This window comes from Belonocnema kinseyi, chromosome 8 (genome assembly GCF_010883055.1).
Source record: "Belonocnema kinseyi isolate 2016_QV_RU_SX_M_011 chromosome 8, B_treatae_v1, whole genome shotgun sequence".
Taxonomy (NCBI): Eukaryota; Metazoa; Arthropoda; class Insecta; order Hymenoptera; family Cynipidae; genus Belonocnema; species Belonocnema kinseyi.
This window is the reverse complement of record NC_046664.1, coordinates 74,199,377-74,216,816: the sequence shown is the minus strand read 5'-3', so window position 1 is coordinate 74,216,816 and position 17,440 is coordinate 74,199,377. Positions and strand designations below refer to the sequence as shown.

Sequence of the window (17,440 nt, the reverse complement as noted above, 5' to 3'; positions counted from 1 at the left end):
TTTAAATTAAATTTACTATGAAGATCCAAATTAAAAAGTCTGATATAACAAAAAAACTTCCGTCGACCGATGCTGCAATAATGCATTTTTTAAACAAAATGTTTAAAAAATAATAATAACAATTATCAATAAATTATGAATAAGTCAAAAAGATCCAAGGCTTCTTCTGTATTTCATAAATATTAGCACAAAGAAATGAAAAATTGAGAGAAGTCTTGTTTTTTAATTGTTAAATTTTTTTAATAGAGATACTAAGTTCATGGTTTGTAGCAATACGCAGGGTTTGCTTATTAATATTATAAGATTTATTTTAATTGAGTCTAAATATTGTATTTTCAATTTATTGAAAGATGTATTTTTATTAAATTTTTTTTTAAAAGTATGTATTAAATAATAGCAATTGTAGAAATACAAGTGTTACAATTCCTTGATTGTAGCATTTCCTATTTGGAAAATTCAATAATCTAAATAGATTGGTTCCGAATCACACAAAAATTAGTTATCAAATATTGAACTCATTTTGTCGTTCAATTTTAAATATTTAAACTTAATCTTAAAGCATTTCATATATGTCTCAATTGAACACGATTTCATTTTAAACTTATGTGTTTCCAAATTTTAATTAATGATACGAACAAACTTAATAAACAGAAATAAAAAACAAAATCATATCTGCGGTTATTATATTTAATTTAGTTTTATGTGTAGTCCCGGATCATTTTTGTTTTATCTTTATTTTATTTATATTTTATGATTGTAATCAAATTTTTTATTTTCATTTGTATGAAAACAATTAATGGTTAAAAGATAAAATGAAATATACTTTTTATGAGGAACAATGCTGGATATTTGTTATAAATATGTGTGTATGTTTCTTTTTATAACAAGTATTAGTATGAAATTGAAACCTTAAAAGAAGAGTTTCTAATCAAAACTTTTTTAAAATTGTAATAAAAGGGATAAATATTGCTAGATCAACTTTTTTAAGTTTGAAATTTCTTACAAGAAAATTATTGTTAAAGTCTTAATTAGAGGACAAAATTATCATTTTCTAATGTAAAAGAAACATTTCCTCGCGTTCTTTTCTTTATGATAAAATAAATATAATTTGACATTTTCTTCATTATTCAAACAGTTCAAACATGGCGCGCTGACTTAGAATCGAAAGACCGTTGTGCATAGCGTGCATGCCTAGTCCAGTTCTCCCAAATTGGGAACTTTTTGAACTGCGCTTGCGTCGCGCCGGCAACGCGATTAGTTACTGTTTGCACTCTAATTTTAAATAGTAACATTATTAAAATTTAATATTTTTAATAAATAATTATTACGAAATGCATAATCATTAATTTCCTAATCCTAAAATATGATTCCGGAGTGATAGATAAAACAAAATAATTTGATTTCAATTTAGAAGATATTATAAATTCTGAGTTCAGAGAAAGGAAACATTTTTTTTATCGCAATGATGAATCTTGCCTTTGTCAATTTTCTGAATTAAATTGTTTTTAAAATTCACTTTTAAGATTTTCTAGACCCCGAAAAGGATTTCGTGATGGTGGCATGTACGCTTGCTATCTGGTTTTTTTGCAGAAAATCGCTTAAGGGCATGTGATACTTACAGTTTCCCCGGCTTTTTTTCCACGAAAATGAAAATTTTAAAAAACTGAATTCGAAGATGCTATAAAATATCATAACGGACGTACCCGGACTCTTTTTTGAGGGATATGATAACAAAAAAATTTATTGTGCTAAATAAAAATTTTATGCATATGCATTATTTTGAGGTTACGTCGTTTTTCATCTCTGCCTTTTCGATAATCTGGAAATTATTTATGAAATAAACTTTTTTAATTGCCTGCAAACAAGTTTCGTTTCGGGAGAATAGTTACTATGTTTATTTTTAAGTCCAAAGTTTTCGGCCGAAAATATTGTGTAGTTTGGAAGCAACGCTCGGGTGAATTGTAACACACATAACCTCGAAATATACATGCACGTTGTTAGCAATATCAAAAATTTGTTGATAAAAAAACACAAAAAAAGTGTGTGAGGACGTCCGTTAGCATGTTCGCTATCATTTCCCATATTTTGAAGGCAAAATATTTCTTATCCTAGGAAAAAAGCCGGGGGAATTTGACACTGAAAAAATCGATACTATTTCCTAAGCGCTATGCAAATTAATCACATTTTGCTAAATTAAAACTTTTTTGAATTAACCTACAAAAAAGTGTGTGGGGACGTCCGTTAGCATATTCGCTAGCATTTCCCAAAATTCTAAGACAAAATATTTACTATTCTAGAAAAAAAGCCGGGGAAACCTAAAACTGGTAAAATCGACAATTTTCTAAGTATCACATGCCCTTTATCGCTAACATAAGAGTAAAGTGGTGTAGCGAACGACGTGGATTGAGCAGGAAGGTAGGTTATAGCTGTTAGAGCTGATAGCTTAGCCGTACTTGATTATGCTTCCAAAATACAATGTCAATATAAGTCGTATTTGTCTTGGCGGGAATTTCAGATTGGAATAAAAAATGCAACTTGTGTTTTTCGTCTTGTTATTGTTTATTGACATGTCTTACTTGGTCTCGATATAGTCCTTCGTTTTTTAATTCTCAGTAGGCGACAAAAATAATAAGATTACAATCCCTTTCAAAGCTGATCGGAGCTGCCAGACGTTACCTCCAATAAATTAAAAACACAATTTTTGTTTGGAGCATTAGAACGTGCTCCAAAAGCATTTAAAAAATCGTAAACAAAAGTAGCTTAATGTGCTAAATTAAAAGGGATTGAAATATTTCTATTTCTTGATTGATTTGTGGTATCCAAAAGTGTTTAAAAAATATTGTCGGCACTAGATACAGAAACGGATTTAATTTAAGAGCTAACTTCTACTGCTGAAGAGATTCAAAACGGAAGGACTAAAATGGGATTCAGAACTATTCAATATTTCTCACGTTACTGCTGGATGCATAATATTTTTCAATAATTTTCAATGTAACCATTCTTACCGGGAAGCGACAAAAGGTTGCCGCTGTGAACTCTCTAATAATAATAGATAATAATTTTTTAGTGAAAAAATTATTTATTTAATTATTTACATACCTTGTTGTGTTATAACGTGCAAAACACATGTGGAAATTGCACATTACTTAGAATCATATAAATAAGGTAATTATTGTAAAAACTATTTGGGAATAATAGAACACTAATATTACTAGTATTCTCAAAATCAAAAACGTCATCCGAAAGGCACACTCAGCAACCTCACAAAAATGTGTCAATACTAGCAAATTTGATCACTTGACACACTTTTTCTGTTCCGAGACTAAGGAAGGCATGTAAATAAACAATTATAAACAGAAAAATACAAATTGCATTTTTTATTATAATTTAAAATTCCCGCCAAGACAGATACGACTTTTACCGACAGTCTATTTTTGGTATTACGATCCAGGAGTGCGTTCCAGGGGGCCACGCGGGTGCACTCGAAGCCGTTCCAAGACGCTAGGTGAGTGTTGGGCTTCAGTCGGTGAAGCGTTCAGTGATCACTCGGGTGAAGAGTGGGGCTCACTCGACGGGTGACTATTTCATCCACTGATAGTGATGGGACTGACAACCTAGTAGGCACAAAGTTTGGCGATGTCTTTACGACATCGTTACGACATTATCACGACAACTTTACGACATCCTATGTCTATGTCGTTAAGGTGTCTACGATATCGTAAATAAGTCGTATGATCTGACGATGTCTTTACGATATTGAAGACACCGAACGAACATAGACATAGGGTCGTAAGATTGTCGTAAATATGTCGTAACGATGTCGTAAGGTAGTTGACAAATTTTGTGCCTACTGGGAATGTTCTGACCCTTATTTACCGGCCATGTATTGTAAATGGGCAAATATGGTAAAACTCAAAATATGAAGAAATAACTAATTAAAAGTAATTAAACACATTTTTAAAGCATTTATGCACACAATCCGAATTAAAGTAAATAAATCACTGTAAGGTAAGGAAAAAAGAGACTGTAGATAATAATTAAATACATTATCGATGTGCAACATAACCAACAAATGCCTAGCCTTACGCGGAATACCAATTTCTGTCATCTTATTTCATACAAATAATAACTCATAAACAATTTGAATGTTCCCATACATTTTTAAACAATTGTTGACTATTGAAATGAATTTAAATTATTTAAACAATTATCTATTCCCAAATATTTTTTAAATAATCTATTTTTTGGACACAATGTAATATTTGGTCATGACTTGGAGTATTAACATTTTTTAAAAACGTCATGTAATTATTTAAACAATTTATTATTTGCAAAATTTATAAAAATTGAGCCAGAAATGTCTACTTTTTTTTCAAATTGGGACCCTATTCTACTTTTTAATCAATAATTACGCAACTCTGAGACATTTCGTCTAATGTTTAACATATTTCTATTTGTTTAAGGGATTATTATTTGCTCAAGCAGTTTTTTTCGATGACCTTAAAAAATAATATAAAGTAGAATATATGCAATTATTTTGTTGACTCTATAATGTATAGAAAGAACATGTTAACCGCTATTTAATTGTTGAAATACTTAGTTTTAAAAAATATTTTTACAATCGTATTTTCCGAAATAAGCATAATATTCAATGATTTCAAGTAGTAAATGCTGCAAGAAAGAGCATTTGATTGAATAAGCAATTTTATTTGTGTTAAGCATCCATACTCAATTTGAAGGAAATTTGAAGAAAAAATATTAATTGTATAAACAATTACTTAAAGCTTTTCGCAGAATTAGTACTCTTCAAAATCATTCAATATTATGTTTAATTAATAAAATACGATTTGTAAAATATTTTCTCAGGAAAAAATAATTTTTGAAAGAAATTCAGTTTGTTCGAAAAATCAAAAAATAGTTAATATATTCTTTCTATACACTATACAGTCAGTAAAATAATTGTATGTGTTTCATTTAATATTGTTTCCCAAAAGTTTTCGAAAGAAAACTGCTTTATTGAATAAAAATTGTTTAAGCAGATAAGAATTTGTTAAACATTATAACCAATGTAACCAAAGTATGTAAATATTCAACAAAAAGTAGCATAGAATACCAACTTGAGAAAAAGGTGGAAATCTCTGTGTCGATTTCTAGATCTTCTGAAATTAAACAATAATTCATTATTTGAATAATCATATAATTTTTTTTCATTAATTCACTTTTCCAAACAATGACTAACCACAACACTTCATTCCGAAAATACATTTTTTTACATATGCTGGGAAAAAAGAAATGTTTAAATAAGTTACACTTATTTAAAGAATTACAAATTGCTTTCGAAGTCATGGGGGAATTTAAAATGTCCATTAGTAATTATTTGTATTCAAAAATGGCAGAAATGGCTAAAAATTAACAGGTTGAGGGTGTCCCTGCCTGTAACTCAAAAAGCGTTTTTCGAACTACCCAAATATATATGTTTGAACACGTTTTATTTCAGTGTTTGTACCATAAATGAGACATATAATTATTTATATAATTTTTTATATAAAATATGACACATAGCATAGAAAAATAATAAATAAAACAACGCATACACGAGTTACATTCTTAACATTTAATTTAATCATTATATATGTGTTTTATAAACATCACAAAATTTAAACAATACAAGGTTTCTACATTATTCCAGTTTCTTTACACTGAAGGGCCGCTTCCCGTAACTTTTTCCGCCCTAAATTTGAATCTGGTAACAAAACGTCCTACCACGTAAGTAGGCTTTAGCCTATGGTGGCACATTTTGGCTGGTGGGAGAGGGGCAGCCAAATTTTCGTGCTCTAAATTTTCAAAAATTTTGGATTTTTATAAACAGATGCTCACTTATGCAATTTATTATGTAACTCTAAACATCATATAAATCACTCGATGCATTTTAATTTTAACTTGTATAATATACTTAATGTAATATAAATAAAAGTGCTACACAACAGTAGTTAATATTTTAGTCTATAAAGGCGGCAAGTCTCTTTTAGCCTATATGGCCGGCATGTACCTATGTGTGCCACTGATATTTTTTTATTAGTTGTCATCATATAATCCCTATAATATTCTAATAAAATAGAAAGAAAATAATAAAAATTTCATTAAATAATACCATACTGTAACCCTCGAGTTCCAAAGGTTGCCTGTGAATAGGCAAAAATAGCATCTCCTATGCGATCCTTCTAAAATGGAAGCATCGCACAGGAGAAACTCCATAGAGCAAACTCCAACAACTCCCTCCTCGACTACGTTACGTAAGATCAAGAAGCGAGAGCTGGAAGAAGGACTATAAAAAGGGTAACCCAGCCTAAAAATATTCTTCTGGATGTTGTGTCTGAAAGCACAGGTCGCAGGAGTAAATCAGTAGGAGAAGCCAAGAGCCTAAACCCTCCGAAATTTGTCCGATAGTTTGCTCTTTTAAAAGAATAATGTTTCAAAATATTGAAATCTTATTCAAATTGTTTTCTCTTTAAGAGTGCCCAGTGGGATAATCTCCCCTGAAGCTTCGATACCAGAGATTCAATTTTCAAACGATCTTTGCGCGTGAGAGTAAAATCTCAGAAAATTATTATTTTTTCTTAGAGTGTCTCCGAGTTTGCGAGCTTTTAGAAATTCTTTCAGGGTAAAAGTCCGTCGGTTAAAATTTATTGTCAATCAGATTTTATCCTCGAAATTGTCTACTCTGAAATCATTGAGCGACTACAGGTCAAACCCCTGTAACTCCGTCAATTGAAACAGAGTCCAGATATTTAGGGCCAATCGCCCACTCCACAATTCGTGCAAGAGAGACTTAAAGGCTTCAAAACCTCTATACTCTGTCGAAAACACGTTTCGTCGAGGGAAGATTTAACCGAGAGGTAAAATTCTCCAGAAAAATAGCAATACCCAAGTGTCGGTAGAAAGATTTTAGTGAAGGCTCGTAGGCACTCGCCCTTGCATTTCCGGCCCCCTGAGTAGGCGGAACAATAGAGCGACAGTTAGACCGAGTGGCCCGAGACCCTTGTTACGCAATCGAAGCGTCTTAAAGTAGTATCTTCTCACACTTAGGGATTATGTCATGAGCGACAGGCCATATGCAAACAAAAAGGACTCATAATTATTCATCACCCTTACTTGGGAGTTTCCCCATTGACCACGTGTTAAGACTATAGCCTCATTATAATTAAGTGAGGGAATAACCCTCTGAAAATATCAGGTGTATATTGTGAAAAGGCATCCACCTAAGAGAAGAAGGTGTTATTGACCTTTCCTGTAAAGCATCGTTCTAAAATTATAAAATTATTTTCCTTAAAAGCGGATATTAATACTCTTATAATACATCATTGCGCAATTAATTTAAGATCTTACTTTTGACTTTTATACTAATGGTTACGTAGCTTACTAGAGCAGGGATTTGAGATAAATAAATTGTAGGATAGCACAGGCATTTCAAATAAAATTATGTTTTTCTGAAGAGAATCTTATTCTTTCTCCATGAGAAGCCCCTATTTTTATTCCATATCATTAAATATAAGTCCGGTTATTAAATTAACCCTTTTTAGTTAATCCTGCTAAAAGTCAGCGGTTACAATATATTACTACGTCGTCTTACAAGTAATAAGCTATAAATAATATTTGACCCGCAAATCTGCCTTTACACATATTCTTCTTTCAAGCAATACAAATGATTTCTGTTTATTCAATTAGCTCAAAAATGTAGGTTTTTATAATTTTTAAAATGTATTCTAAAGGTGAGAAGCAACTTCTGTTCTTAAAACAGGTTCTAAGCATTATGAGTTTTTCATGAAATTAAACTACAATGATTTAATTTTATATTTAATGTTATTTCGGAAATAATGAAAGCTTTAAAGTTTTTTTAAACTTCAAGTAGCATTCCTTTAGAATTGTAACAGCTTAATGATGCAGATGTAACAACTTAATATCAGCATGATACTTATTATGTGTAATTTGTTCCCTTCATGATGGAAAGCTAATACATGGAAAAAGTTCTAAGATGTCTTCTTCACATAGTAAACTAATAGGCTTTTATAGAAGTTGCATGGTTACTTATTCGACTGATTGTGATTATTATTGATCCTGAACTCATATTGAACTAATTCTTCATTGAAACTTAGAAAGTACAATTTCAAAATCACCGCCTGATCTGCCTACGTTTTGAGGTTATGATTTCGTATGTTCACATGATTGGTAAACTTTTTATTTTTTAAGACAAATATTTATATGTAATTATACTTCTATGGACATGAAACTTAGTTTGCAACATGGATTATTATTCAAATAATGATAATATGTTTAAAATATTAATTTTACCAGATTTACCAGCTTAACCCGTCATTACTGGTATTACCGGTAAAACTGGTAAATTTAACCGCCATACGGGTAAGGTACCATTTCTACCCATTGAAACTAGGTAGGTGGTACCCAGTAGGCACAAAGTTTGGTGACCTATTTACGACATAGTTACGACATCTTTACGACAACTGACGATGTCTTTACGATATCGCAAAGACATCGAAACGATATGGACATGGGATGTCGTAAGGTTCTCGTAAAGATGTCGTAAAGATATCGTAAAGAAGTCGCCAAATTTTGTTCCCATTGGTTAGTGAGTGAACAGTGGAATTGGTGGACAGAAGTGGCGGGGATCGCCAGTTTAGTAGCAGACTATATTTTAGTATTTTCATCACTATCAACTATTATTGAACACATAACTTTTTGTAATAACAATGGCCTCGTTACTGTAGCAGCAATTAAAATCTTCTTATCCTGTTCTTGCAGTTTTTAAACTTTTGTGTAACGTAACCTCAATTATCTTTCACTAAACATTACGCGCCAAACATACACCCAAAGCACACTCCAATCCGGTCATTCTGCCCTTCCTCTTCACTTCACCCTAGTAAACTATACCCACTTTTTTACTTCACCCACCCACCTAGTAGGCACAAAATTTGGTGACGCATTTACGACATCTTTACGACAACTTCACGACATCCTATGTCCATTTCGTTATAGTGTCTTTGCGATATCGTAAAGGCATCATCAGATATTTACGATATCATTAAGACGACTTAATCACATGGACATAAGATGTCGTAAAGTTGTCGTAAAGATGTCGTAACGATGTCGTAAAAACGTCGCCAAATTTTGTGCCCACTGGGAATTCACCCGGGTCGTCGCCTGGAACGAACCTAAGGACGGCTCAGCTATCAGCGCCGTAACAGCTGTTAGTCACCTTCCTGCTTAATTCACGTGCTTCGCTACACCACTTTGATCTAAATTTTTAGCAGCTCACCTATTTTTTTTAAAAAACAAGATTAGGCGCATACACCACCACCGCGAAACCTCTTTTGGGACCTGGATAATCTTCAAAGTTCATTTTTAAAACCTCAAGTCTCTTCGAGACTTCTTCAAGAACGATACCAAGAATGCTTTAACAGTAGAGCCGTATGAGCAACTTTTACCAAATGTACATTCTGTTATACCTTATTCATAACTTTCAATCTTCTTGGATATATCTAACTAGGAATCTATTTCCTTATAACTGCAATCGCTATAGCCAAGATGAATAAAATCTGTGTCGAAAGCCATATGTGCGCTGAGGATAGTCACCAGCTTATTTAACAAATAGATAAATTCAATTTTTCTTCAAAAATGATTCATAAACTATTCTCGTTAAGTGGTTATTTAATTAGTTTCGTTAAAAATTGTCTTTCCTTTTTCAAACCAAGTGGAGGAAACAGCATGCTTCATTAATTTGATCAGTTACAATGTGACTAATTTAAATGAAGAGTGTATATTTAATATGCAAGCTGTCATTTTATTTCTTGTTGCAATTAATTATTTTAATTTTTGAAAACTCACCCAGGACAAGCTTGTGGCAAGAGCAGGGTGTCTTTTAATTTATCATCAAATTTTGTAGGTACTTCCGCTTTTGGCATCATCCCCTTCAAAATCAAGCCTAAAGATTCCTTTGTACGATTGACATCTGTACTTCTTGCGTCTACAGATCCGGGGATGTATTCAGGTCCCAAAAAAGCATCGTATGTCTTACGAAGAAATTTACCTAATTCAAGTTCTCTTTTTCTGCCCCTCTAAAGATTAAAGATTAAAGAATAGCATTTATAATACATTTTCTAATTTTAAATACAGAATTGGTCAAAAACAATAATTTTGTAACATATAATACTTATTACCGTGGTTAATTTTCCGTCAAAGTGTAGATTTTTATAGGGATCATTTGGGTAACCTTCAGCTTTTTGTTCTGGTGTTCGATCTCCATGACGGGCAACCTAAATACGGCAATATTTTATGACTAGGGTGATATATTTTTGCTAGAGGTCAAGCCCCCCCCCCCATTACTTCGTGACGTTCCCTGCAAAATAAATTGGATTTCGTTTCTAATTCGTCTATATTAATGAGTGGAGATGGGCCTTTGAAAATAACATGGGATTTTAAAAGAAAAAGTTTTTCAGAAAAATGGGGAAAAACCGGCTTGTTATTACTTTTACATAAATTGAATATGAGTCAATACTTGAGAAATATTTCAGGAATCGTTTTCGCTCTATAAAGTTGAAATCCCCCCTCCCCAAATCTCTTTATATTTTGTCCGGAAAATGTTTTCAAAATGCCAAATAGCAGTTTGATTCAACATTCACGCAAGAGCCTAGCTTTTTTTGGAGTTTTTTTCTAATTTTGCGACAATTATTATTTACTAAGAAATTGTAACTACAACCTGTATTTCATAAAAAGGCAGTATTTTTAATTAATGACACAATTATGAAGATTAGGAGAAATATTTTTTCTGAAGATATTTTTTAGTTGTTTAAACAATTTTAATTGACTACATTTTTCAATGCCAAATTATATACAGTGAAATCCTTCAATAGCCCTCCCTTCTATATACCTTCCGAGAATTGATGCCACGCCACAGGTAGGTGTAACAGGAGTTGCGCGGGGTCTGCGGTTGTCAATCAAGCGAGCACTCAGGCGTGAACAAACAATATCTGAGCGGGCTATAGTGAATTAGTACCCATCCACCATCAGCGCCTAAATTGTCTCTATAGAAGAGCTTCACTTTACTGTATTAAATAATTATTTATCATTGACTTCTGCATTCTCATGGAAAAGGTAGAAAATTTTAAGTTTTCTTTAATACCTTTTACCATGTTGATAATTATTAATATATCATTTGTTATTTACTTCTATTATTTGTGTGAAACATTTGTTTTATTATATAATAAATAAATCCTTTTGCTTGTGGAATTAGAAGGGAGTTCATTTATATTTATAATAAATGAAAAAAAATTGTTTATGCTAATAATAACTGTTTTAACATGTAAATGCAAACATTTCTTATAATAAGTGACATGGTTCTAATAGATTTAAAAAGTAGCAATTTTTCCAATACACTAAAAATGGTATCAAAATTCACTTACTGTCATTAATCTAAAACAATACTAACTTATTATGATTTACCGGAGAATTCGAAAACAAATTAAATGCTTTTTAAATACTATGGCAGATTTGAGGCAATTAAATTTTTTCAAGATTTCTGGGGAAATTTTGAATAGATTGAGTTTTATTTTGAAAAAATACCTTTAATTTTGAAGGATTTAAAAATGATAGTATTGTGATGAATTCTCAGATAAAACTGAAAAAGATTTCAAAAAGATTCCTCCATAAAATTTTTAAAATTGCCAAAGAACAATCTTGAAGATTTCAAGTAAATTTTTTACAATTTTGCAGAAAAGAAATTTAAGAAAATCTTGAATAATTATTAAAGATTATAAGGTTCAGAAGGTCTCAAAAGATGAAGAAAGAAATTTCTAAAATTATTGCGAAAATTTTAAATTATTTTCATTTTCAAAGATTTAATTTAAGTCAAAAGGCTCTTGAGAATGATAAACAATTTCATAAAACTTTGAAAAAATTCATATAAGATTTTAAAGCCAAACTTTTTAACTTGATAAAAATAAAAAATAAATATAAAATTTAGTGAATTCAAGAAATATTCGAAAGAATTGAAGAAATTCAAATATAATTTTATCCTTAGTAAGTCACGGGGGGTGAATTCGAACCCAAAAAATTTTCGAGTTCCTCACAGATTTCCTAATTACCTTAACTTCGCCGATTTAAAAAATATTGCAACAATTCATTTTCATTACAGAATCTAAAAAACCATCTTTTTCAATCCTTAATAAATAACTAAAAATTTGGTTAGATTTTTAGGACTCATTGGTGGGATAAAATTCACTCAGTGTGACTATTATGCGATTCTATTTACGTGTGCCTAATTAAGATTGAACTTTAAAAATTATTAAGTATTTCTTTATTTCTTCCAAACTTCTAAAAGTCCTAAGCATCTTTTAAGAAGACTACAATTATTCCTAACATTTCGTAAAATCCTATAAAGTAAAAAGAGTATCTTTAAAATCTTCTGGATTCTATTTTGACACATATAACATTTTTTAAATATTTCTTAATTTTCTCGAGAATCATATAAAAAAATATATTTATACAAATTTAAAAACAAACTGATACTACTTATTTTAATGCTTTAAAATATCACGATTTAAGTTTAAATCTAGTTTAACTGTTCAAAAAGTTTTCACAAATAAATTGTTATTTCAAATTTTTATGCTGTATTATTATTATTATTATTATTATTAGTTTATTTTCTTTATCGTATTGAAAAAAAGTGTTAAATTGGAGAATTTCAATCAGTAGTGAAGGTAAAGACACCATTTAGTGGCACTGTTGCAATTTTAAAGCGTATAACATTTACCTTTTCACTATTGTATACACTTCAATTACGATTTTTTTTAAGTATGGATGAAATAGCTACATATGAGTGGATAGTTCAGTGACACCTGTGCACCTTTCAATGACAATGCTTTTCGCCTATCACTGGCATGTTTCTTATTAGTATACCAATAAATATCTAAAAGCTAGTGTGAACTAAAAAGCAAATGATAAATGTTATGTATTGTAATGAAAGAAAAGTTTGTTCATTATGACTTGAGGAAAAACAGGATGATTTGAAGAATCAGATTGTTCAAAGAAAATGAACATTCATCTGCTCAAATTCTAGGAGGCGATTTGTTACTAGATTATCATTAAAATGCTTTTTTTAACGAATAGTCCGTTCCATACAGTATCAAAAAAGAGGCTGTTATTATTTGATATACGCGTATGGTTATACTCCCGGAAATCCTAACCTCAAAGCGATTAACGGACGCGCCACTATATCAAAATACACTTATCACCGATTTTTGCGATAAAAATGGCCACCAAACTTGCAAGAAAGTTAAAAAAACATTAGAATTAACAGCAATAAAGTTTTTTTCATTTCAAACACGCCTGATTGTCCTTAAAATTATTTTTTTCTTGTATTTTGTCACTCATGTGTTTCTTTACGAACTCTTTGATTGGATAATATGTTTGTTTTGACAGACGTAACTGCACCGACTCACTTGTGCCTGTTTAGCACTTTCCCCACTTCTAACTCTCTCTACTTGACAGGCGCGCGTATAGATGGCACCACCGCCTTTCGAATATATTTTATGCACTCCTTAAAAAATTATTTCTGGACATATTTATATGCAATTTAACATTGAAGCATGCTACTTGTCATGAAACTTTCATTAAAATTTTGATTTCAATTACATTTGTCAATGAAGAAATAAATTAATTCAGGGTGTCACTCACCGGTTGCATGTTACTGCCCGGTGTCTTTACCTTACATTAAGTAACTAAAATATTTGAGAGACTAAAAAAAATGTTTGTAAAGTTATTGAGTGTTACTTCAAAATATTGTTTTATTTATTTCTAGAAAATAATTCATGCTAAAAAACCTTATTTTAAAAAAGAAAACGTCTATTTTTTGTTGTTTTGTTTTCCACGGTTTGTTACAGGGGCCAGTAAGGAGGGGGAGAGGGGTTAAAAAATCGAAAATAATGTTACGTAATATGTGAACGCTCTCTTATTGCATCCGGCTTAATTCGGAATAATCCGGCACACGTCTTGAATTTCAAACGTATCTTTACTGTGTAAATGTTTTACAATTTTCTACTAACAAAAAGCGGTAGAATCACATCAATAAAATGATACTTACCACAATAACTAACTTCAGTTGTGTGGCTTCTGTCCAAACAGGTTTGTATACGACACTTGTGAGTATAAGACCTTGGAGCCAAAAATTTGATAACATTCTCTTCGCTCTTATAAATTCGAACTAAAATCTATAACAATAATTATTAAGAGTTACATAGTATTATACATTTTTATTTTTTTTACCATTGATTAATTCATTTATATATGATATCTCTCACAAATGTAGAGTGGAAGCTGGACAGGCAAACCTGGAAATAAGAGTAAATCTTTTTTTACAGGAAATTTTACCAATTTTTAAAAGGGAAATGTGTAAAATCATTTTAAATGTCACCATTTTCTTATCACATGATTCTATAATATATTCTACAATGATCTTTCAATCTTTTCGCTTTTTAGAGAAAATATTTTTAATGAGTTCGTTTTAAATTTCTTTTTAATTGTTTTTTCAGTTTTTGAAATTTTCAATTAGGATATCATTCAGTTTACAATGTGTGATTCTAATATCTTTAAAAAAAAAAAGGTTTATATTTTAGATCTTCACTATTAAGCGTACACTTTTAATTTAAATAATTATACAATGCAGTTTAAAAGATTTAAATAATTAAAATTCAAAGCGTTTGCAATACAATTTTCACATACAAAAATACGTTTTCGTTTTTCGACTTTAATTGCAAATAATGTAATGATTCTTAACATTGACTTTACCTATATAGATTATAGATTCATAATTGAACATTTTAATTAAACTTCAAATTAATTTCGAATATTATTTTAGTTGAAAATATTCAATATTCAATCCATTCAATTTGAAATTTTCTTAATTAGAAAGAAAACAAAAACGATTTGATAATTTGAAATATTTGCAAAAGAAACCTTTAAATTGTTAAACTGTCCAAGATCTAAATTTAAACTTTTAAAGTTATAATTTGAATTGTTCTTAAAAAAATATTGATTTACATGTAAATATTAATTGAACACTTATGAATTACAAAAAAATTGTGTAATTTGGAGAGATATTAAACAAATTTGAAAATATTCAAAATTAATTAAAAACTGGAACTGATTTAAAATAATTTTAAAGAAAATGTAGATTTTTGCAGATTTTGAACAAGAACTTGAAAAGATTTCATTGTAAAAGATTTCCAAAGAATGCAAGACTTTTTTTAATATTACTAGGAAAACTGAAAAAGATTTTTCTTGTTTAAAGACTAGTTCAAACTGAATCTTTGAAAAAAAGCAAACGTTTTTCCAAAAGTGTGAAAAAAGAATTCGGGAAATTTTTAAGACATTTATTTAATTTTGCACGGTTTAAAACGATACTTTATGAAAAATTCGAATCACTTTAAAAAGTATTTAGAAATTTAAAAAAAAATTCCTAGGTAAATTAAAGTTTGAAAACATTTTAAAGAAAATGTACATTCTTAAAATAAAATTGTTAAGCCTTTTAAGGATTATTAAAGATTTTAAGATATTAAAATAGTTTTCTGGATAATCTTGGCAAAATTTAAAGTCAGTTTTTATTTCGACAAAATTATTTTAAAACAGTATTTGAATAACATTTTAAAACAAAAATTTTTATGTTTAAATAACAATTTAATAATTATTGATTTGAAACTACTTATTATTCAAATAATTTAACTTTCATTAAAAAATATTTAGTTTAACAAATTTTTATTCATTCAATTGTTTATGTTTTTACCTTAAAATTACTTGAATTTATGCAATTTTGAAAATTTAGAAATAAAGTATTGATTCGTTATTCAATTTAGAGCATTGAAAACGATTACATAAATGGTCTTTTTTTATCTCTTGTGCAATACGTGTAGCTATATTAAACAAATTTAAGCTTGTTATTTGTTTTTCTTTTCAAACTCTCTTTAAATATACGATATTTGAATCTACAATTGTTCGTTTTACATCGACACAATTATTCTGTTCTAAACTGGAATATGCTACCGAGAGTAGTGGAAGTTTTTTCATCTTACGAAAAGATTAATTTCAATCAATACTATAATTATAAATAATACAAATTAATTAATTGATAATTTTTAAAAAAATTTCGCTGAATCAGTATAAGTTAAATATTGTTTAATTAACTATAATTAAGTACAATTGATTGTAACACTTGCTTATTTAAAATTAAAAATCTTATGAAAAATCGATCATGATAAAATTAATTAGTGAGATACCTTATGTTTCAAAATATCAAAATAGAATATTTATTTTAACTATCAGCTCGCAGCTCGCTCGTTTAAGAATCGTTGATTTGACAATGCCACATAAATACCTCGAAAATCGGTTGACGTTTCATGTATCCTCACAGATGAATTTGTGGCTCCACCAGAGATGATGTGCATCAATTTTCAAAGTAAATTAAACAAAAACTAGATATCAACATTGGCTACTTGAGATTCTAAATTGATGCAAAAATGCTCCTGAATGAACACGGAAAAAGACCTCACAAATTGTGTCAAAATGCAATAATTTTAATTATATAATAAGATGCCTACCTCAAATCCCGATATTTGATTCGCACTTCAGGCCACAGCCAAATACAAAAAGATCTATCGATTCGGCGGTTTAAACACCTCTGGACACCGAATTCGATACTCGCGTAGCGAGAGTGCTAATCGAATCCCCCACTACTATGAGGCATATTCAGTTAATTAATGACGTTGAAAAAAATGTCTAAATTAAAATAGATCATTTTTTAACGCAAGCACGAAACATTCGATTTTTGACATATCTATTACATGTGGGAAGTGACCAATTACGAAATGTGGTAAAAAGCAGTTATAAAACGACTTTTTTAAGCCGCTGCGCTTGCGCTCATTGAGTAAGATTACTTTTTCTTCCTGTTGCACTTGCGCATTAAGAGTCAGAATTACTTTCCAGGACTGTCGGAATCATAACCTGACTTCATTAAGATTTGACGCTTGAGAGACTCATTGTGAGTAATGAATAGTTATTGGACATACTCGAAGTGATAAGTTACGATAAATTACTGATAAATTACCACAAATTACGGATAAATTACTGAAAATTTTGGGAACTTTTAGATATCTGAAATTATCGGTAATTTGTCAATTTTTCATAAATTTCTGAAAATTTGGGACATTTAGCCAAATTTTCATAAATGTTAGGGCATTTTTGAAATTTAGCAAATCATCCATCAATTTTCAGAAATTTCTGAATTTTTTCCAAAAAGCTTCAGACACACTACATTTCTGTACATTTTCGGTAATTTACAAATTTACCAAAAATTTGCGGAATTTTTAGATAATTTTTG

General features: G+C 29.9%; 1 protein-coding gene across 1 annotated transcript in view; it reads right to left on the bottom strand.

Annotated features, from left to right (window-relative positions):
* The window catches only part of LOC117178546 (venom acid phosphatase Acph-1-like), an 18,150-nt gene extending 1,574 nt beyond the window's left edge, over nt 1-16,576 (bottom strand). The window contains exons 1-5 of the mRNA XM_033369973.1: nt 16,439-16,576; nt 14,370-14,399; nt 14,153-14,279; nt 10,233-10,328; nt 9,901-10,130 (exon numbers count right to left, since the gene is read on the bottom strand). Coding sequence (XP_033225864.1) covers nt 9,901-10,130; nt 10,233-10,328; nt 14,153-14,248 — 422 coding nt within the window. The 5' untranslated portion in view covers nt 14,249-14,279; nt 14,370-14,399; nt 16,439-16,576. The remainder of the gene's footprint in view (nt 1-9,900; nt 10,131-10,232; nt 10,329-14,152; nt 14,280-14,369; nt 14,400-16,438) is intronic.
* Between the last annotated feature and the right edge of the window lie 864 nt (nt 16,577-17,440).